General features: G+C 41.4%; 1 protein-coding gene across 1 annotated transcript in view; it reads left to right on the plus strand.

Moving 5' to 3' along the window:
* Nucleotides 1-2213: 2213 nt before the first annotated feature.
* The window catches only part of LOC310773538 (protein NLRC3-like), a 32482-nt gene continuing 11940 nt past the window's right edge, over nucleotides 2214-22755 (plus strand). Inside the window, exons 1-9 of the mRNA XM_083633436.1 lie at nucleotides 2214-2273; nucleotides 3759-3823; nucleotides 8334-8394; nucleotides 12263-12323; nucleotides 15698-15826; nucleotides 16168-16440; nucleotides 17191-18988; nucleotides 20120-20293; nucleotides 21779-21952. Coding sequence (XP_083489562.1) covers nucleotides 15706-15826; nucleotides 16168-16440; nucleotides 17191-18988; nucleotides 20120-20293; nucleotides 21779-21952 — 2540 coding nt within the window. The 5' untranslated portion in view covers nucleotides 2214-2273; nucleotides 3759-3823; nucleotides 8334-8394; nucleotides 12263-12323; nucleotides 15698-15705. The remainder of the gene's footprint in view (nucleotides 2274-3758; nucleotides 3824-8333; nucleotides 8395-12262; nucleotides 12324-15697; nucleotides 15827-16167; nucleotides 16441-17190; nucleotides 18989-20119; nucleotides 20294-21778; nucleotides 21953-22755) is intronic.

Genomic DNA, 22755 nt, shown 5'->3' on the forward strand with positions numbered 1-22755 from the left:
CTCAGCAAGAGAATGACGTCTGTAAAAAGTATTTGAAGTATTATTCCCATCACTGCCATTTTAACACCAGAACTCAGAGCCAACATGCATCAAATTGTTGTGGTTTTTGTTGTTGACACTAACCTGAACAACATATTCATTTTAGCTCATTCCAAATACACCTATATGACAACATACAATCTGGCCCCTCCCTTAAAAAAATACTCGTGGAATACCTGTCTCTGGGTGACTGGCCATTTAGTCAGGCCTCGCTCACAGAGTTGGCATCCTCTCTCTCCCCAGATGGTTTTCATAGTCCTCTTCAGTGGCTGATTACAACTCCGCTCACCTGTGGGCTACTCCAGAGTTCACTGGCTGATTCAAACTGTGCCCATCTGTGTGCTCGTCCACTCTGGAGCTCTCCATGGTGCTGAACCTTTCTTGAGGCGACTAATTTGCTAATTCTGTCCATTAGTCGGCCCTAATTACCTAATTCAAAAAGCTGGCTCTGTTAGGTCACCTACAGGGGTGCTCTTTACACTTCCTGAAAGATTCAGCGCGATCACATGTGGCATAGCTGTGGCTGAACACAATTCTGCTGACTCACACACAGACACCATTGGTTTACACTTTTGAGTGACCCCTCCCAACATTACCCCCCCCCCCCCTAGATAAATGCTAGATATCTCAATATACTATTAAACCATTTGGAGAACGACCCCTTTCCAGAAGTGAGATTTTCCTAGATTTTTGGTATGTTCTTTAACTTACCCAATAGTACCAGAATCCATTTCAAAACATGGTCTCAATTTGTTCAGGGTTAGGTGCTCCCCCCCCACCCCCTCCCCCTCATATTTGACTGGCCTAATGGGGTAGTTTTATGTAAATTTGCATATTTAAACATAACATTTCAGAAAACTTGCAATACATACATTGTATACACAAAGCTTTGTAAACATAGTCAGTATTGTATGTATACTGTACTTGCTGCAATAAAGTTGTAAAACAAAAAAAAGTGGACAGATGTTTCCTGATTCAAACCAGTCTGAGAGCCCGCCCGTCTCTCTCTGTGTCTCTCTCTCTCTCTCTCTCTCTCTCTCTCTCTCTCTCTCTCTCTCTCTCTCTCTCTCCCTCTCCCTCTCTCTGCCCTCTGGGTTCATTTCCTTGTTTGCTGGTTAGTAGTGGTGCAGATTATTTTCTCCTAAAGGTATTGTAAAATCAGTTTACTGTCTGTGTACTTTACTATACTGACTCTTTGATGTGACTGTGTTACCACATACCATTATCTTATTTAGACTAAAAAGAGGAAATGTTGACTGTTAAAGGTTTGTCTGAAGTTTAGATTCAAAATAACTCGATACTCTATTCCAACACGTTTGTGTTTTAGTGTGGTGTTCATAAGATCGTCTAAAATGATTCGTAATGTGTTGCTGCCTGCAGGTTTGAGGGGGAAACCGTAGGTTCAATTCATCTCATGTACAAGCATTCATGAATTTACTTATTTAAAGGGGGACTTACCCCCCCCAGATATGTGACATTATTATTATTATTATTATTATTACTATTATTATTATTATTATTATTATTATTATTATTATTATTATTATTATTATTATTATTATTATTATTTTGCATTTTAATGTAATATGTGATGTACTTAGGGTATTTAATGTATTATTTACTTATTTAAGAAGGTTTCACTTCTTGTTTTCAACTAGGCCTGAGGAACCAAGTTACAACAACAACATGATGAGGCAATACATCAAAATACAACAAATGACAAAATAAAGTAGCCTACAAAGTAAAACAATGTAATCACAAGACGGTAAAATCTCCTGCTGTAATAAAATGGAAGGAATGGAATTCCTGTCACCTGATCCACCTCAGTAAGAGTTTTGATATTACAACTGTTTGTGACGTCTGCTGTTTAGTTGACTGTAGATGATGTGGTTAATGTTGCCATCTAATGGACACAGAGTAGAACTACATCACCTGATCGGAGTCTCTCCCTCAGACCTGGTTTCTGGCCTCAGGTTAGACCGCTTTCGTTAGAGGAGACTAGACTTGTTTACCCTGAAGTTATGAGGCTGCACCCTCACATCAAATGAACACATACAAAGACATGACAAAGGAAAGTAAGCGTCTGTCTATCTGTCTGTCTGTCTGTCTGTCTGTCTGTCTGTCTGTCTGTCTGTCTGTCTGTCTGTCTGTCTGTCTGTCTGTCAGTCTGTCTGTCTCACACTCTCTCTCTCGTTCTCTGTCTCTCTGTCTCCAAATGAATGCAATCTTCCGAGGTAATGTTGACTACATTTGTCTTTGTTTATTGATTGTTTGTTGACATGTGAACAAACTTCTGTCTTTTTATATTGTTAGGAGGTCTCTCTTGAAAAAGAATATTTCTGCTTAAATACAGGAAAACAATATTGTTTGATGAATACACATGTATTGTATGTTATGACTGTAATGTCGACTTTTGCAAGATGAGCTGCTAAAGTCTTTCAAATCATGAACCTGCTATTTGCAGATGGTGTTGATAGTGTCATAATATCCAACACTTGTTGTCTGTGTGGCCATAAAGAACATTGTTTTATTTATGACTTTTAGTCGAAGCCTGATGATAAACTCTAGTTACAGTATGTGGTAATCTGTTCTCTGCTTTGATGAAATATGCAGGACGTGTCAGAACTAGTCTGTAAGATCAGATACAGGCAGTGTTGGGGAAGCTACTTTGAAAGCATAGCTTAGGAAACTATTAACTAACTACTTCACCATGGAAGTAGTTGAAACTACAGCAAAGCTACCCTGGGAGAAATGTAGTTTAGGAAACTACAAGCTATGCAGAAAAAGTAGTTCAAACTACAATTTGTAAAAAAAAAAAAAAAAAAAAAAAAAAAAAAGCCAATGTAGGCTATACATGTTTAATAAAATATAATAGCCTACAAAAAAGCATAATGCCAGCACAAATATGTTTCTCAATTGAGTTTATTACAATAGCTGACACCCAATACATTAAATGTTATATTTTTGTTGTAAACAACAAATCTGTGTTCTGTTTTATCAGACAAATCAACAGTAAAGACTTGACTATGATTGGTTAAGGTTAGGCTAAAAAAAATCAGGACAAGCCAATCAGAGGCAGCGTACAGTAGGCTGTGTGTCTTGTCAAGAAGTAAGCCTACAGTAAGATCCTGGCTGCCTTCACGGTTTATGCTGCCTTCAAAGTGATCAGGATGAAAGAAAAATGGGCAGTCCTGTCAAAAGGGGGTTCTGGTTCAACAGTAATGGTAAAATAATATATATAATTTTATTGCTGAAAATTGTAGTTTGTAGTTTGAGTAGTTAAACTACAAACCAAAAAGTTGTTTAACTACTTGACTCACTACGCAAATATGAATGTAGTTGAACTACCAGCAAGCTACTGCAAAATGTAGTTAAACGACGTAGTTCAACTACATGTAGTTCACACTAGAGTTCAGTCCCCAACATGTTGTGTTTGTGTTGAAATACTGTGAACAAAAAACTACACCACAGCAGAACTACATCAGCTGATCTCTGCCTCAGGCGGTATACTTGCTCAGACCTGGTTTCTGGCCACAGGTTAGACCAGTTTGTCAGAAAGATGATTATGGCTTTGATAGTGAAGTTATGAGGCAAAATGACACCAACAACTGACAAAGGAGAATAGCAGCTGTCTTTCTCTCTCCCTCTCTCTGTCTTTCTCTCGGTTTCTCCCCCCTCACGCTCTCTCTCTCTCTCGCTCTCTCTATCATATTATACAGGTGAAGGCAGAAAGTCTCTGTGACCTGATAGATGCTGTGAAATCACAAGGCAAACATCTTCCAAGGTAAAACACATTTTTATTTCCGATGGAACAAAGCTGCAAACCATAAACAGGTTGGCTGGTGTCTGTAAACTTAAAGAGTAAAATGTGTAATGTTTTAAAACAGTTAAAGCCAGGTCAGAAAGTTCAGTGCAGTGTATATTTGACATTTTCAGAATCAGAATCAGCTTTATTGGCCAAGCATGTACACATACAAGGAATTTGACTCTGGTTTGCAATTGCTCTCAATGTATTCTACTCACACACAAAAAAGGTATGCACAAGTTAAAACAGTTGCCAGTTTAAAATTTCACTGTGCAGCTGTGCTTGTCTCAGTGTGGCAAGCCCGGATTGGTGAGTGCCCCGGGGCATCAGCCAAAATGATTCTGCGGCTAATTTTAAAGGGGCCCTATTATGCATTTCTTAATTTTGTATCATATATATGTTGTTACAATCTTGGATGGTCATATTAAACATGGGCTAAGCTTCAAATAAATATTTGAAAGTGTTTTAATGTTACCCCCATGAACCCCCCCCCCCTCCCGCCCATGAACTCTCGTAGACGAGATGACATGGATTTATGCCGATTTTGTGCGAGAACCATAGTTTTGGTGACGTAAGGCAGGACTTGTTACCCTGGCAACAAAGTGTTGCGGCCGGTGTTATGCCGAGAAATGCCCCCCCTGCGAGAATGCCCCCCCTGCTCTATAACGAGTGAGAGCGAGCGGGGGGGAAGGGGGTTGAGTAAATCTATGAAGCCTCGTTTCTTCTCAATGTCACCAGCTGATATTTATGGCTGTTTGTGAGTGACATTGAGAATTTCAGAGGGTTACACACTCCAAAAACATGTCATTTCTCTGTACTTACAGGCTAAGTAGAGGGTATGATGTGAATTTACCCTGTAAGAAGCCTACTTGTACCAAATCTGTACTTAGGTTACAGGGCAAGTGTTGTGTTGTTGTGCAGGGTACCAAATCTGGTACCCTGTACTTATAGCCTATGTAGCCTAATGTTGACCTACGTTGGGAGCTGTGTCTCACAACTCAAACCCCCCCCCCCCCCCCCCCCCCCCCCCTCCGCTCGCTCTCACTCGTTATAGAGCAGGGGGGGCATTCTCGCCGGGGGGGCATTTCTCGGCATAACACCGGCCGGCGCGCTGCACGCGCACGCCCTAGCCCCCACCCTTCCCTGTGTTGACATTGCTCCAGTACACTGCCGACCGACAGTAGCGCTGCTAATTTCCACTCGTCTCTCCACTCTTCTTTCTGTCCCTTCTCGGACACATAATATGTTGTTTTGTAAATGAATGTGTTTTTTTTTTTTTGGCCAAACTGTTATGTATTTTCTGTTTTGGTTTACATATTGGCCTTCATTGCGTGGGGGGTGGGGGGGGGGGGGGGGGGGGGTGATCCACTACACACGCATACAATTACTTACAAGATCATGAATATGTGCATAACTCAATTTTGACACAAAAATCAGATAGAACCAAGCTCACACAAAGTGTCTCTGACTCATAGGCTACGTGTTCGATAGCTCTCTCTCCCCTGTCTATGGGTTAAAGTCCATATTAACACACACATGCACTTTATGTTTGAGTCTTCAGAAAGTCCCTTGCTTGAAAGACGTCAGCAGCAGTAGGGGTTGGATACAGGTTACACACACAGAGAAATCAGCAATGTTCACTGTATGCAGGTTAGACACACAGTATGACCAGAGAAATCAGCAATGTTCACTGTATGCAGGTTACACACACAGTATGACCAGAGAAATCAGCAATGTTCACTGTATGCAGGTTACACACACAGTATCACCAGAGAAATCAGCAATGTTCACTGTATGCAGGTTACACACACAGTATGACCAGAGAAATCAGCAATGATCACTGTATGCAGGTTACACACACAGTATGACCAGAGAAATCAGCAATGATCACTGTATGCAGGTTAGACACACAGTATGACCAGAGAAATCAGCAATGATCACTGTATACAGGTTACACACACAGTATGACCACATAAATCAGCAATGAGCACTGTATGCAGGTTACACACACAGTATGACCAGAGAAATCAGCAATGATCACTGTATGCAGGTTACACACACAGTATGACCAGAGAAATCAGCAATGATCACTGTATGCAGGTTACACACACAGTATGACCAGAGAAATCAGCAATGATCACTGTATGCAGGTTAGACACACAGTATGACCAGAGAAATCAGCAATGATCACTGTATACAGGTTACACACACAGTATGACCACATAAATCAGCAATGAGCACTGTATGCAGGTTACACACACAGTATGACCAGAGAAATCAGCAATGATCACTGTATGCAGGTTACACACACAGTATGACCAGAGAAATCAGCAATGATCACTGTATGCAGGTTAGACACACAGTATCACCAGAGAAATCAGCAATGTTCACTGTATGCAGGTTACACACACAGTATCACCAGATAAATCATTCTGCTTTCAGTGCAGTTGTATGTTTTTCAAAGGAAGTATATGTGCTGACTTTTGCAACAAGGCAGATTAAGTTCACTTAGAAGAAAATGAAACTTGATGTCAGTGGAAACAAGTGAAACTATTGCAGATCCCCCACACTTGTTTCTAATAAAAACACTTTTTTAAAGACACACCACTGTCTGGAGTAATAACATGTGAAGATGGAACAGTTTTTGCTGTGGCTATGTGGCTAAACAGTGACAATATTATCTTAATCTTTCATTGGAGCTCACAGCTTGACTGTGAATGTCATCGTTTGAAAGTTAGTTTAAAATCAATGTAAGCATGTAAACAGTCATACTGCCCTTTAGGCCAGGTTGGGTTTTCCACCTTTGTGATGATGTGTGTGAGGCAGATGTTGACGCTGCTCTTCACATTCAGGCTGAAGCTTTGTGGTTCTCTGGTTTCCTGCTCTGACTGCCTCGTCGGCTGAATTGCTTCATGTTCTTTTTTTTCTATAGCGCGCAACTTCCTTAATGCTACGCTTGCTGCAAGGAAGTGGAGGTATATTCCCAAACACGTCAAGGGGTGACACACAGAGGAAGATTTAGAAGGTGTAGTGCTGGGGCTGTGTGTCCACATAGCGTTTGTCAGTGTCATTTTGGTGTGGAAGAAACGCAGAGAAAAAGTGGATGATAGCTCACTAGCCAGCTGTTAGCACTTCTAGACTGTTAGCAAACTAACATTACTAACTTTAAGCAGACAATACAGTGTTATAGAACAAGCAAGGCTTATCAATACATTTCCGGTATAACGTTAATCCATACTGCCTTTATGATCGCTGTACCGTTAATAATTAATGTTAATTTGTATGATGATGAAGAGACACTTTTGACCTTTGCTGATCTTTGTAAAAAATTTGATTTACCGCCAAGACATTTCTTTAAATATTTGCAGATTAGAAGCTTTATATCAAAGACACAGAACAACTCAGTCGAACTGCCACCTCTTTCTGATTTGGAAAAGATGATGATAGATTACTCTAAAGGTCGTGGGCAGGTATCTCTGATATATAGCACATTTGTTGAGATGTCTCAGGAGTCCTCAGAAAGTAAAAGATTGGCTTGGAGTAATGATCTGAATATAGAGATAGACGATGATGAATGGAAAGACGTTTGTTATAAGGCGCAGGTTCAGACGGTCAATACAAGGTTCAGATTATTACAGTACAATTGGATTATGCGAACATATATTACTCCGGCTCTACTTAATCATTTTGATGCCAATATTCCAGACCAATGTGTAAAGTGTAATGTGGAGAAAGGTACACTATTTCATTGTATATGGGAATGCCCAAGAATCATGGAATTTTGGAATGAAGTACTTGATATACTGTCACAAATAGTAAATGAATGTGTTTTTAATTTCTGTTCGAGACAAATAAAAAATTCAATTCAATTCAATGAGTCAGCATGAGGGAAATCCTCTCGTTTTCCCCCACGGCCACGCACACACACGTTACCGGAAGTAATGTGACAGCCTGTATTTATAGGCTATTTAATGTATTACGGTATTTACTTATTTAAGCAATTTTCACTTCCTGTTCTCAACTAGGCCTAAAACCTGGGGAAGTTACAAGCAACAACATTATGAAGCAAAACACACACACAACAAAGACAAAATAAAGTGCAAAGTAAAACAATGTCATAACAAGACAGTAAAATATCTTGTAATAAAATAGAAGGAATGGAATTCCTGTCACATGCTCCACCTCCTGGTTTCTGGCCTCAGGTTAGACAGCTTTGGTGTCAGACCAGACCAGACTAGACTTGTTTACCCTGAAGTTATGAGGTCAAACCCTCACATCAAAGGAACACAGAGACCTAGCCTGGGTAAACCCAGCCCCCAGTGACCTGCTCTCAGGCTCACCCTGCTTACAGTCACAAGGTGTGAGGTACGCTAGTGACTGGGAACTGAGAGAGCAGGTCACGTGGGGGCTGGGTTTACCTATAGGCTAACAGAGACCCAGGACTGAGAAAGAGAGTAAGCAGCGTTTGTCTCTCTCTCTGTCACTACAGATGAAGGCAGAAAGTATCTGTGACTTGATGCTGTAAATTCACCAGGAGAGCATCTTCTAAGGTAATGCTGACTACATTGTCTTTGTTTTTCCTGATTGTTTGTTGTCTGGCAACGTGTGAACAAACTTCTGTCTTTTTATATCCGTACTTGATGAATGAGAAAAGGAGCGTCCGCACACTCAAATCTGTGCAAATATCTTATTTACAATCACTTGATTAGCCAATGTACAACACCTGTGTCAAAAAAACACTTCCTAGGGGCTAAAACATCAAGGGAATTGCAGTCCTAAAAACATCAAGGGAATTGTAGTCCTATAGATTTTCAGGACTACACCCCACAGACACAAGTGTCCATTGAGACAAGAAACACTGTAAAGTACATCAAATATAATGTACAATATATACAACAGAACAAAAAACAATCGAGAATGTTACAATATGTAAACATCAGGCAGTAACCATCATAAAACATACAATCTATTGTAATTTATTCAAAGCACAACACTCATGTCAACATCCTCATTTAGACCCAGAGGTTACAACCTCTATTGTTCAGACAATCAAGTGATTGCCTGAGCCTCTATAGGCTGTATTCACTTGTTACCTGTCTTATGCCTGAAGAAGGTCTATGACCGAAAGCTTGCAATAAACAAGATATTTGCACAGATTTGAGTGTGCGGACGCTCCTTTTCTCATTCATCTTGATACTTTTAAGCTCCAGCACCTCAGCAAAGTCTGATACCGGATGAGTGGTGGTAATTTTACTATTTTTATATCTGTACTTGAAAAATGATCTTCCGGCTTAAATAAAGGAAAACAATATTGTAATACACAATCTGTATGTTATGGCTGTAATGTTGACTTTTGCAAGATGAACTGCTAGTCTTTCAAATCATGGACCTACTATTTGCAGATGGTGTTATAGTGTCATAATATCCAACACTTGTTGTCTTTGTGCCTTAAAGAAACTTGTTTTATTTGTGATTTTTAGTTTTTAGTAGAAGCCTGAAAAACACAAGTTAGTAGGTGGTTACCCTCAGGCTCTTTCTATCGTTCGTCTCAAGACTTCACTAATGAAAGATCTCTCTTTCCCTCGAGCCAAAAAGGAATTTTTAGAATTCTTTCTCTGTGTCGGGCATTAAACTCACCTTATTTCTGAACTTTGAAGGCACAGGTATACGGTCGCATGGTGCAACCTTATTATATCGGAATCTTAGTTGCTCCAAAAAGGGAGCGCTTATTGTTTTAAAAGACAAAGTTTGATGAGAAACAGCTAGTTGTCAGGGACCAGAGTCCAGACGCATGCACATTGGCATCATTTGGTGATTCTACTGGAAACAAATACATTTAGGTTCTGGGCTAGTGCATGTTAAAAGTTTCCACAGATTGTACCCTTTGGGCCTTTTTCCGAAAGGTTGTTGGCAATTTGAGCAATGTGTCACATTGCTCAACGAACTGGCCCCCGATCTGGTTGCCTGCGCCAAATGAATTTAGACGGTGTAGACGGTCGAATTGCAATGATCCCCATCATCACATTAGTTCATAAATATCAGTTTCATTTTACACTGCTGATAGACTTTTAGTTATTTATTCTATTTGACTGCTATTCTATAGCACCACCCACTGTTTGCCTTATTTGACTTATTTACTGTTTGCCTTATTTGCCATATTTACATACATAATATTACTGTTGTGTACCTACTGTACTTGCACTGTCTTGTAATGGAGTTCCCTAGCTTAAGATAAAAAATAAATATACGATAAATAGCTTGTATCTTGAATCCACAGCTAAATGGATGTATTTCATTGTGATATTGCTGCTGCTAGCAGCTATACTTCATCTGGCAAAGGAGAGAATCACTAAACTTACATAGGCGGATTATGAGATGATGGGCCCCTGGGCCTGGATGCATAAAGGCCCCCTCTCACAGCGCACCAGGCCAGAATAATTACTAAGGGGATATTCACACCTAAAGCGTTTTTTTCAGTCAGATAGCAGCACAACGACCACACGGACGGGACGGTAGCCAGCTGGTTTTGTCTGTTTGATGTTGTTCACTGTCAACATGAAAGCCAGATTATTGCTAATTCTGGCAGCAGCGAGGTTTAGGATCCCTCTGGGAGGAGAAAATGTAGGAGGAATGGAAAAGACGAGCAGCGCGCTTTTCCTCTAATGTTCAACTTTTTCAGCTTTAAAACGCCCAGAGCGCTCCGCCAAAAAGACGAGATGCCACCAGCGTTTAAACGCCAGGTGCGTTCATTAAAAGAGGAGCACGTCTAGCGCGTCCTTTCATAGGTATGAATTGCAGAAAGATGCTGGCAGCTCCAAAAACGCTTTTGGTCTGAATGTCCCCTAAGGGTGCTTTCTCACTGAATGATTTCTTTCGTTCCATTCCTTTCCGCGTCCAGGCACGATTGCCCCCCCCCCCTCTCCCCTCTCCCCTCCCCCCTCTCCCCTCTCCCCCCTCCCCCGTGGATCAGCTTTCACATTACAGAATTTCTTACTATAATTTCTTACTAACTATATATATATATATATATATATATATATATATATATATATATATATATATATATATATATATATATATATTCATCCTCTGCCCTGATTTCTGTTGTTGACTGTGGTGGGGGGAGGGTTGATGTTTGTATTTGTAATTGTCTATGCTTACTGTATATGTCTTTATGCCAAGAATTCAATAAATATATTGATAAAAAAGCAGAGTTGAATAGAGATCAGACAATTTGATAGGCTAAATCTGGATCTGGTTGCTTATACACAGCATGAAGTATCATCAATCAGCCTTTCAAAGTGTTCACAGTTTAATTTGCTGAAGATTCTGCCTTTTTCAATTTTAAAATTAAAACCCACATCTACAAATCCTCAAAAAAACTACTCAAGTACATGTACTTGAGTACTTTTACTTGAGTACTTTCCACCTCTTGTAATATATATAGATGTATATTAGATTCAGGCGGTGTCTGGTCATAGACGCGTGGTCAATGGGTCAGCGTGAAGAGAAATCCTCTCGTTTTCCCCCACGGCCACGCACACACACGTTACCGGAAGTAATGTGACAGACTGTATTTATAGGCTATTTAATGTATTATTTACTTTTTTTTTTTTTTTTTTTATTATGCTATTACAGATACAGGCTTCATGAACAACATTCAGAGAGCCTAGCATTGATCTGCAGCTACTCATACATATATGTGAGACTGATTAAGTATGATGAATAGAAGTCCTTGAGTTTTAGGGTCTGGTGCTGAGGAGGTGTTTGTTCAGTCTCTTCTTGAAGGCATCAACACTGCTTGATGTAATGTCTCCAACAACCGCCGGGGAAAGGCTGTTCCATGTTGCTATGGCAGAGTGGAGAAAGCTCCTGTCCAGGCATTGGTGTTTGCCCTGGGCAGTGACAGGGCATGGTTGGGTGGGAGCCTCCGGGTGGTTCGACCATGGAGATGAGCGGGGGGTAGCAGCGCTTTCAGGTCTGCCGGCGGGCACTTGGTAGTGTGCATTTTGAAAAGAGCAGTTGTTGCAGCAACTGTTCTGCGATGGCTCAACTTGGTGATGGCAAAATCCTTATTTAAGCAATGTTCACTTCCTGTTCTCAACTAGGCCTAAAACCTGGGGAAGTTACAAGCAACTGATGAAGCAATACATTAAAATACAACAAAGACCAAATAAAGTGCAAAGTAAAACAATGTCATGACAAGACAGTAAAATATCTTGTAATAAAATAGAAGGAATGGAATTCCTGTCACATGCTCCACCTCCTGCCGTCAGGTTAGACAGCTTTGGTGTCAGACCAGACTAGACTTGTTTACCCTGAAGTTCTGAGGTTGAACCCTCACATCAAAGGAACACAGAGAGACCCAGGACTGACAAAGAGAGTAAGCAGCGTCTGTCTCTCTCTCTGTCACTACAGATGAAGGCAGAAGGTATCTGTGACTTGATGCTGTGGATTCACCAGGAGAACATCTTCTAAGGTAATGCTGACTACATTGTCTTTGTTTTTCCCTATTGTTTGTTGTCTGGCAACGTGTGAACAAACTTCCGTCTTTTTATATCTGTACTTGATGAATGAGAAAAGGAGCATCCGCACACTCAAATCTGTGCAAATATCTTATTTACAATCACTTGATTAGCCAATGTACAACACCTGTGTCAAAAAAAACACTTCCTAGGGGCTAAAACATCAAGGGAATTGTAGTCCTAAAAACATCAAGGGAATTGTAGTCCTATAGATTTTCAGGACTACACCCCAAAGACACAAGTGTCCATTGAGACAAGAAACACTGTAAAGTACATCAAATATAATGTACAATATATACAACAGAACAAAAAACAATCGAGAATGTTACAATATGTAAACATCAGGCAGTAACCATCATAAAACATACAATCTATTGTAATTTATTCAGAGCACAATTAACACTCATGTCAAAATCCTCATTTAGACCCAGAGGTTACAACCTCTATTGTTCAGACAATGAATTGATTGCCTGAACCTTTATAGGCTGTATTCACTTGTTACCTGTCTTATGCCTGAAGAAGGTCTATGACCGACAGGGGCGGACTGAGATCATAATTCAGGCCGGACATTAGATAGCAAGCAGGCCAGGCCGATACGGGCCGACGCGCGTGCCGGCACCAAAGGTCGGCGTCGAAAAATTTGGCCGTTTGAAGCCCAATTTGGGCCGTTTGAAGCAAAATTTGGGTCGTTTGAAGCCCAATTTGGGTCGTCTGAAGCCCAATTTGGGTCGTTTGAAGCCAGATTTGGGCCGTTTGAAGCCCAATTTGGGCCATTTCAAGCCCAATTTGGGTCGTTTGAAGCCAGATTTGGGCTGTTTGAAGCCCAATTTGGGCCGTTTGGAGCAAAATTTGGGCTGTTTGAAGTCCAATTTGGGTCGTTTGAAGCCCAATTTGGGCCGAGTCCAATTTTACAATGAGATGCACCCACTTTAACCCTGAAGTGTAATTATTACTTCAGACTAACTAATAAAGTAATAAAACCACTAGTAAACCAGTAGGCGGCGCCTGGCCTGCTGTTCAGTGAGTGGCCTGACTGCGGGCATAAAAAAAAAAAAAAAAAAAAAAAATTGCAGGCCAGGCCACCGGGCATTTGCCCAACGTGCCCGATTATGCAGTCCGCGCCTGATGACCGAAAGCTTGCAATAAATGAGATATTTGCACAGATTTCAGTGTGCGGACGCTCCCTTTCTCATTCATCTTGATACTTTTAAGCTCCAGCACCTCACCAAAGTCTGATACCGGATGAGTGGTGGTAATTTTACTATTTTTATATCTGTACTTGAAAAAGGATCTTCCGGCTTAAATAAAGGAAAACAATATTGTAATACACAATCTGTATTTTATGGCTGTAATGTTGACTTTTGCAAGACGAGCTAGTCTTTCAAATCAGAAACCTATTTGCAGATGGTGTTCATAGTGTCATAATATCCAACACTTGTTGTCTTTGTGCCTTAAAGAAACTTGTTTTATTTGTGATTTTTAGTTTTTAGTAGAAGCCTGAAAAACTCAAGTTACAGTAGGTGGTTACCCTCAGGCTCTTTCTATCGTTCACTAATGAAAGAGCCCTCTTTCCCTCCAGTCAAAATTCTTTAGGAATTTTTAGAATTCTTTCTCTGTGTCGGGCATTAAACTCACCTTATTTCTGAACTTTGAAGGCACAGGTATATACGGTCGCATGGTGCAACCTTATTATATCGGAATCTTAGTTGCTCCAAAAAGGGAGCTCTTATTGTTTTAAAAGACAAAGTTTGATGAGAATCAGCTAGTTGTCTGGGACCAGAGTCCAGACGCATGCACATTGGCATCATTTGGTGATTCTACTGGAAACAAATACATTTAGGTTCTGGGCTAGTGCATGTTAAAAGTTTCCACAGAATGTACCCTTTGGGCCTTTTTCCGAAAGGTTGTTGGCAATTTGAGCAATGTGTCACATTGCTCAACGAACTGGCCCCCGAACTGGTTGTCTGCGCCAAATGAATTTAGACGGTGCAGACGGTCGAAATGTAATGATCCCCATCATCACATTAGTTCATAAATATCAGTTTCATTTTACACTGCTGATAGACTTTTTAATTTTTTTAATTTTTTGCAACACACAAGACATAGGCTACACACACAAAACAAAAACATATACAAAAACCAAAAAACCAGAAACAAAGTACAAAATGGACACATGTACAGTAGCATACATCAACCTCCCTTCAGTCTCTTATTTCAACAAAAATCTGTTCTCAACGGTTTGACAAAATCACCCCATCCCTCCCAGTACATTTCGAAAGCATCAGTCTTGAGTCTCAGAGCAAATGTTAACTTTTCCATTACATATGCTATGCATTACATTCAGCCAGTGTGACAGAGCCGGTGGGCTTTTATTCAACCATCTCTTCGTTATAGCCTTTTTGCTGGCAACTAGCATCAGTTTAAACATCTACATATCTTCAATACCTTTGATCATTTCGGGCACCCTTCCCAAATACAAAATCTCAAAACTGTGATGAATCTCAATCTTTAGCACCTTCTTCATACTCTTTCTTATTTCCCCCCAAAACATATTTATCACAGGGCAACTCCAAAATATATGGTAATGATCCGCTCTTTCTTCTCCACACCCCCTCCAACGGGGTTTGACGTCCCCTTGATTGAAAAAGTATCTAACTAGGTTTTTCCATTGGAACTCCCTCCATGACAGAGAGTTTGTGGTCTTCCACTGTCTTTCAGTTATCATTTCCCATTCCTCCCGTTCCAGATTGAATTTCCCCTGCTGATAGACTTTTAATTAGCCCCCCCCCCCCCCCCCCCACTGTTTGCTTTATTTGACTTATTTACTGTTTGCCTTATTTGCCATATGCACTGTCTTGTAATGGAGTTCCCTAGCTTAAGACAAAAATAAATATACGATAAATAGCTTGTATCTTGAATCCACAGCTAAATGGATGTATCTCATTGTGATATTGCTGCTGCTAGCAGCTATACTTCATCTGTCAAAGGAGAGAATCACTAAACTTACATAGGCGGATTATGAGATGATGGGCTCCTGGGCCTGGATGCATAAAGGGCCCCTCTCACAGCGCACCAGGCCAGAATAATTACTACGGGTGCTTTCTCACTGAGAATGATTTATTTTGTTCCATTTCTTTCCGCGTCCAGGCACGATTACCCCCTCTCCCCCGCTGATCAGCTTTCACATTACAGAATTTCTTACTATATATATATATATATATATATATATATATATATATATATATATATATATATATATATTCATCCTCTTTTCCCTGATTTCTGTTGTTGACTGGGGTGGGGTAATATTTCCTGTGATTTTACCAAGGAGCAACGATGGCAACGGATAAAGAGAAGCTCTTGGAAACGGCGGAGGATTTGAAAGTGGAAGCGTTCGAGAAGTTGGTGGTGTCCGAGAACTTTTTATTGAAGATCAACAGGAAGGATCTAGTGCACAGTTAAGTCATGAGAAGATTAAAAAAAGGGGACATTTGAAAAAAGATAGAACTTATGTAAAACCATGCCAACAATTAGTGCAGGCTGTCATTGTATATCTACTTTTGTTGACCTACATGCAGACAATAGATGTGAAGAGAGACAGGCAGCATTGAGAGTATGTGTTCATTGTATTCTAATTGTGTTTATGTAATTTCAATGGATTTGAATAGACAGTTGGTGAATTCTCACTTTGATCACCTTGTACATCAGACAATAATCCTTCAGAAGCCAAGTAGCCTAAGCCGTTTTTAGCTTGATGCTCACTCAAATCAGCTCATTTTTCATTGCCTTTCTCCTCAGAGGAACACTTTGTGGATGAACATCGGTATGAGCTGATCCAGAGAGTGACCATGGTTGCACCAATCTTGGATAGACTCTTGGAGAAGAACGTTATCACCCAAGAAGGCTACAATAACGTCAGATCTAAACTTACCACTCAGGAGCAGATGAGGGAACTGTATAAGTCACTGAATGCTAGTGGAGATATAGGCAAAGATATCTTCCGTGATATCCTTAAGAAAGAGGAGAAGTTACTTGCAGAGGACCTTGAGAAATGGAAGAATCAAGAAAATGGTAAGTTGGACAGTGATTAACAGAAGAAAATCGAATAGCAAGGGGCACTTAAATGGGTGGAAGATATAGGCAGAAATAGATGTCACTAGAAAGTGAAATTGAATTATTTATATTTGAATTTGAATTGGCTTGAATAGTTGCATTAAAAACTGAATTTGAACCAGATCATCAATAGATGTGAAGAGAGGCAGGCAGCCTTGTGAGAGTATATGTTCATTGTATTGTTGTATTTGTGTTTATGTAATTTCTATGGATTTTAATAGACAGTGGGTGAATTCTCACTTTGGTTGCCTTACATGTTACATCGTCACTTTATCCATAATGCCAGTAAAGACGGTGCTCAGGGCTATCAGGGCTTTTATACAGTCATTAGCAATGTGTGTATTGTCTGAAAGACACCCCCCTCCCCAAGTAGTTTACATAGCCTACATGAACATAACAATCAGCAGCGAATGAGAAGTGCAGCTAGCTGCTTGGTAATTGGTAACATATATGTTTTTAGTGTAACCAGAGCTTTATGGGAATCAGCACAGTGTGGAATCTGATTGGTTGCATGAAAGTCCTAGTTGAGCAATAATAAGGGACTCAACAACAGCTAACTTATACCTTACACCAGCCAGGACCTGCTTGTCCAACCAGCAGTAATGAGTTGAATAGCTGTCTATTGTGTTGGGAATGTCTAAATCATCAGGAAATGTTTGCATTATTCTTTACTTGCCTCTAATATATTTAATCTGTTTATTCATTTAGAAACGTCTGCAGAGTGTCAACATCAACTCAAATCTAATCTGAAGGAGAAGTTTCAGTATTTGTTTCCGGGGATTGCTAAAGCAGGAAACCCAACACTTGCGAATCAGAACTACACAGAGCTTGACATGATAGAGGGAGAGAGTGGAGACGTCAATAATGAACATGAGATCAGACAGATTGAAGCAGCATTCAGAAGCCAGAAACCAGAAACACCAATCAAATGTCATGACATCTTTAAACTCTTACCTGGAAGAGATAAACCAACCAGAACAGTGATGACACAGGGAGTGGCTGGCATTGGCAAAACACTCTTAACAAGGAAATTTACTCTGGACTGGGCTGAAGACAAAGCCAACCAGGATATAGAGTTCACATTTCCATTCACTTTCCGAGAACTTAACCTGCAGAAAGATAAAACGTACAGCTTGGTGGAACTTATTCACCGCTTCTTTCCTGAAACCAAAGAAGCAGGAATCCACAGGTTTGACAAGTTGAAGGTTGTGTTCATCTTTGACGGTCTGGATGAGTGTCGACTTCGCCTAGACTTCCAGAGCAACGAGATCCTGACTGATGTTACAGAGCCAGCCTCAGTGGACGTGCTGCTGACAAACCTCATCAGGGCGAAACTGCTTCCCAAAGCTCGCATATGGATGACCACCCGACCTGCAGCAGCCAATCACATCCCTCCTGAGTACGTTGACGTGGTGACGGAGCTGAGAGGCTTCACTGACCTACAAAAGCAAGACTACTTCAAGAAAAGATTCAGAGATGAGAAGCAGGCCAACAGTATCATCTGCCACATCAAGACTTCACAAACCCTCCACATCATGTGCCACATCCCACTCTTCTGCTGGATCACTGCTAATGTTCTGGAGTCTTTGTTGAAAACCTGTAAGAGAGAAGACCTGCCCAAGACCCTGACTGAGATGTACATCCACTTCCTGGTGGTTCAGACCAAACTGCAGAACGTCAAGTTTCATGGGAGGGCTGAGACAGATCAACACTGGACTACAGAGAGTAAGGAGATGATTCTCTCTCTGGGAAAACTGGCTTTTGAGCAGCTGAAGAAAGGCAACCTGATCTTCTATGAAACCGACCTGACAGAGTGTGGCTTTGATATCACAGCAGCCTCAATGTACTCAGGAGTGTTCACACAGATCTTTAAAGAGGAGTGTGGTGGGTGGGGGGACAGGGTGTTCTGCTTTGTCCATCTGAGCCTTCAGGAGTTTCTGGCTGCTGTTTATGTCATCATCTCATTCATCAACTCTGGTGTCAATCTGCTGTCAGAACCACAATCAAAATCTCCATTGTCTCTGAAGGTAGGAGTCAAATCTAAACTAAATGTCTTCTACCAGAGTGCTGTGGACAAGGCCTTACAAAGTACAAATGGACACCTGGACTTGTTCCTGCGCTTCCTCCTGGGTCTTTCACTGCAGACCAATCAGACTCTCCTACGAGGCCTGCTGACACAGACGGGACATAGCTCACAGAGCAATCAGAAAACAGTCCAGTACATCAAGGAGAAGATAAAGAAGAATCTGTCGCCAGAGAGAAGCATCAATCTGTTCCATTGTCTGAATGAGCTGAATGACCATTCTCTAGTGGAGGAGATCCAACAGTACCTGAGATCAGGAAGTCTCTCCACATACAAACTCTCCCCTGCTCATTGGTCGGCTCTGGTCTTCATCTTACTGTCATCAGAAGAAGACCTGGTTGTGTTTGACCTGAAGAAATATTCTGCGTCACAGGATGCTCTTCTGAGACTGCTGCCAGTGGTCAAAGCCTCCAATAAATCTGTGTAAGTGCTTAGAAAACTGGATAGATTCAATATGTTACACCTCGTTCATAAAGAATATGGGAAAAAAGCAATGCTTTTGTTTGTCTATATCACTAATTGCCGGACCCAGGAGGGCTGGCCTAGAAGCGCCTCAGAGGCTTACTCACTCACTCACTGACTCCCCATTGTTGAAACATGCAGGCGTGGGTGTTGGCCATCGGGCTAGGAACGTGCCAGAGAGTCAGGATTTGAGGGGTTAGTGACTAGGGGCATATGTGTGGTGTTTGGGGGATGGGCAGGCGCGGACTGCATAATCGGGCACGTCGGGCAAATGCCCGGTGGCCTGGCCTGGCCTGGCCTGCAAAAAAAAAGAAAAAAAAAAAAAAAAATTTTTTGGTGCCCGTAGTCAGGCCACTCACTGAACAGCAGGCCAGGCGCCGCCTACTGGTTTACTAGTGGTTTTATTACTTTGTTCAGGGTTAAAGTGGGTGCATCTCATTGTATGTCTCATTGTGCATCTCATCAAATTGGGCTTCAAACGGGCCAAATTGGGTTTCAAACGGCCCAAATCTGGCTTCAAACGGCCCAAATTGGGCTTCAAATGGCCCAAATCATGCTTCAAACGACCCAAATTGGGCTTCAAGCGGCCAAAATCTGGCTTCAAACGGCCCAAATTGGGCTTCAAACGGCCCAAATTTTTCGTCGCCGCCCTTTGGACGCCGGCACGCGCGTCGGTCCGTATCGGCCTGGCCTGCTAGGTATCTAATGCCCGGCCTGAATTATTTACCCAGTCCGCCCCTGGGGACGGGGGTCGAGGTGGAAAAAAGTGTTGTGGTTTAAAAGGTTTGTGCTCATTCAGGAGCACTCTGCTCACACACACATTCACACCTGGAAGCTCACCAGTACAACCACAGTCTGATCTGCTTGCTCAAGGGCACCTCAGTGGTGGTACTGAGGGAGGGGCAAGCACTGCTTCTCAATTTCCCCACCCAGATTTATCCTGCCCTTTAGTTCAAATTGCAAAATTGTGAACTATTTCATTTAAAGCTGTTTGAACTGAACTTTGGGCTAGCTTTGATGTGAACTTGCACAACAGTGGACAGCAGTCTGGGTCCGGCTTAACTAGGATTGCCTGGTCTTGTTCTCCTTCAGGCTAAGTGACTGTAATCTGACAGAGAGAAGCTGTGAAGCTCTGGCCTCAGTTCTCAGCTGCCAGTCCTCTAGTCTGAGAGAGCTGGACCTGAGTAACAATGACGTCCAAGATGCAGGTGTGAAGCTGCTATGTGCTGGACTGGAGAGTCCACACTGCAGACTGGAGACTCTCAAGTAAGATCCATAAATTTGTTCCTTTTTCCACTTTTTTCAATTGAATTTACACATTTTCCCCAAACTAAGGTCAGTGCTGCCCTGATCTGTGTTGGATTTTCTCTGCTTACATAATTTTTAAACCAGTTTTGATGTCAACATGTCACACTGTTTTGGAGCTCCTGTGAATTACTTTCCTTGATGATATTACACTATTTCCTCTCCTTGCATCATCAGTTGGTGAAACATAAAATACCAGAAATTACTTATAAGATTTGGTCAGAAACTGATTGGAAGAATCTCAAACTGAACCAGCTGAAGCCACAGAGCTGATCATTGGGTCAACTTGCATTTAGACAGATGCTGTTGCTAGAATTTGACTGCATTTGCAACTATTTTACAGCTGTGTACATACAATACCTAACATAGGCTATAGACAATTTTTTACGTATATTTTCGTTGGCGGAGCCGAACTGGTTGCAGAAAGTGAACCGTACTCACTGTGGGGATGGTTTAGGATCCAAATAAATGGCCAATGAGGCCAGTGGGAAAGCTCAGTGTCTATTCACCTTATGTTCAGACCTTACAGTGGGCCAAATTCTTCCGGGTCCTTTTAACACTTCCGGTGGTCACGACGCAAAATAAGAGAGTTGTTTTTGGAGCGGACAGTGCAGGGGGTAAAATAAAAAACATAGCCTACTACTTTGAGCCGGTACACAGCAAGCAAGCGAGTATCCACTGTTAGCCAGGTCAGATAACGTTATCGTCGACAATGACGAGCACTTTCTTGTAAAACATACCTGGACTCCAACAAAGAAATCTTCAGATAGTTTTCCCTCCTCCGAGTTGCGCTCGAGCCACTAACGTCGACCCGCAGACATTAACGTAATTCCCTGGAATGCGAGACTTAACGAGCCAGTTACATGGCGTTGCATTCTTAGACATTGCCGTTTGCTTTTATTTGGTATGTTACATACAATTGGCTAAATTATTAGTTAATTCAGAGTTAGATGATATTGAAGAAGCCAGCCATTTTATTTTATTTTATTTTTAGCTGGAAGTTTTGATACGGCCACACAAGCGGGTCAAATGGGCGTGGCTACATAAGGTGAATACGGCGGAGCCGCGCACAAGATTCCCCCCCCCCCTTTATTCCGGGAATCTCTACAGCTTGTTTCCTACTTGCAGAGAGTATTGAAGGCAAGAGTTGATATGTGTTTGACAACAGCCCTGCCGCCATTTTGGCCTGAAATTTAAAGCCTCAATGGCCAATGGGACAACAGCATAGAACCATGACAGCCAATCAGAGGTGTCTCTTTCAGGCCAAAATGGCGGATTTGCTGTGCGCCGATGGAACAACCTATTAGCTTATGTTCCTATCAATGTAGGTTTTCTGCAACCACTGTAACCCTGTGAAAATTGGTCTATAGCTTGCTCTGTGTGTGTGTGTGTGTGTGTGTGTGTGTGTGTGTGTGTGTGTGTGTGTGTGTGTGTGTGTGTGTGTAGGTTGTCAGCCTGTATGCTCTCAGAGGAAGGCTGTGCTTCTTTGGCCTCAGCTCTGAGCTCCAACCCCTCCCATCTGAGAGAGCTGGACCTGAGCTACAATCATCCAGGAGCCTCCGGAGTGAAGCTTCTCTCTGCTGTACTGGAGGATCCACACTGGAGACTGGACTCTCTCAGGTATGGAGAGGGAACGTCACGATTAATACGATCTGGTGTTTACATGCGCCCAGAGCATGCACCACTATAATTGAACAGCTGTGCAACATGCGCATAAAGTGATGAATACAACTTGACAGGTCTGCCAACTCTCACATTGAGCATGACAAGAGTTCTGTAAAGTTGGAAATATATTGACAGATTCACAATTCCCAGATCAATAGCTCATAAACGAAGCATTTGCAATGCAGACGCGATGCCTCTTTCCCATTTTAGTAAGGTAGACAACGATCTACAACCTAATTTTCACCTAAACCAGCCATCCTCCGAGCTGGACAAATAGTCAAATGTGCTGCAGGCTGGGAAGCGAGGACCGTATATAAAGTGCAACACTGTTATAAAAATATTCAATAAATTCACTGTCATACAGTGTAGTTTCACCAAAGTCATGTCAGACATCAATGGCATCCTACTGGTTATACTACACCACTAAGTTTGGAAAAATATGATTTTGCATAATTTTAGTGTTTTATTTATTTATTGGGAAGCTTTTTCAATATTTCACTCTCATACAATGTAGTGTCACCAAAATCATGTCACATATCAATGGCCTCCTGCTGGTTATACTACACCACTAAGTTTGGAAAAAATATGGTTTTGCATAATTCTGATAATTTTCTATTGGGAAAATCATTCAATAACTGCACTCTCATAACGTAGTGTCACCAAAATCATGTCACACATAAATGGCCTTCTGCTGGTTATACTACATCACTAAGTTTGGAAAAATATGATTTTGCATAATTTTGATAATTTTTTATTAG

Source organism: Poromitra crassiceps (genome assembly GCF_964638095.1).
Source record: "Poromitra crassiceps genome assembly, chromosome: 3".
Classification (NCBI taxonomy): Eukaryota; Metazoa; Chordata; class Actinopteri; order Beryciformes; family Melamphaidae; genus Poromitra; species Poromitra crassiceps.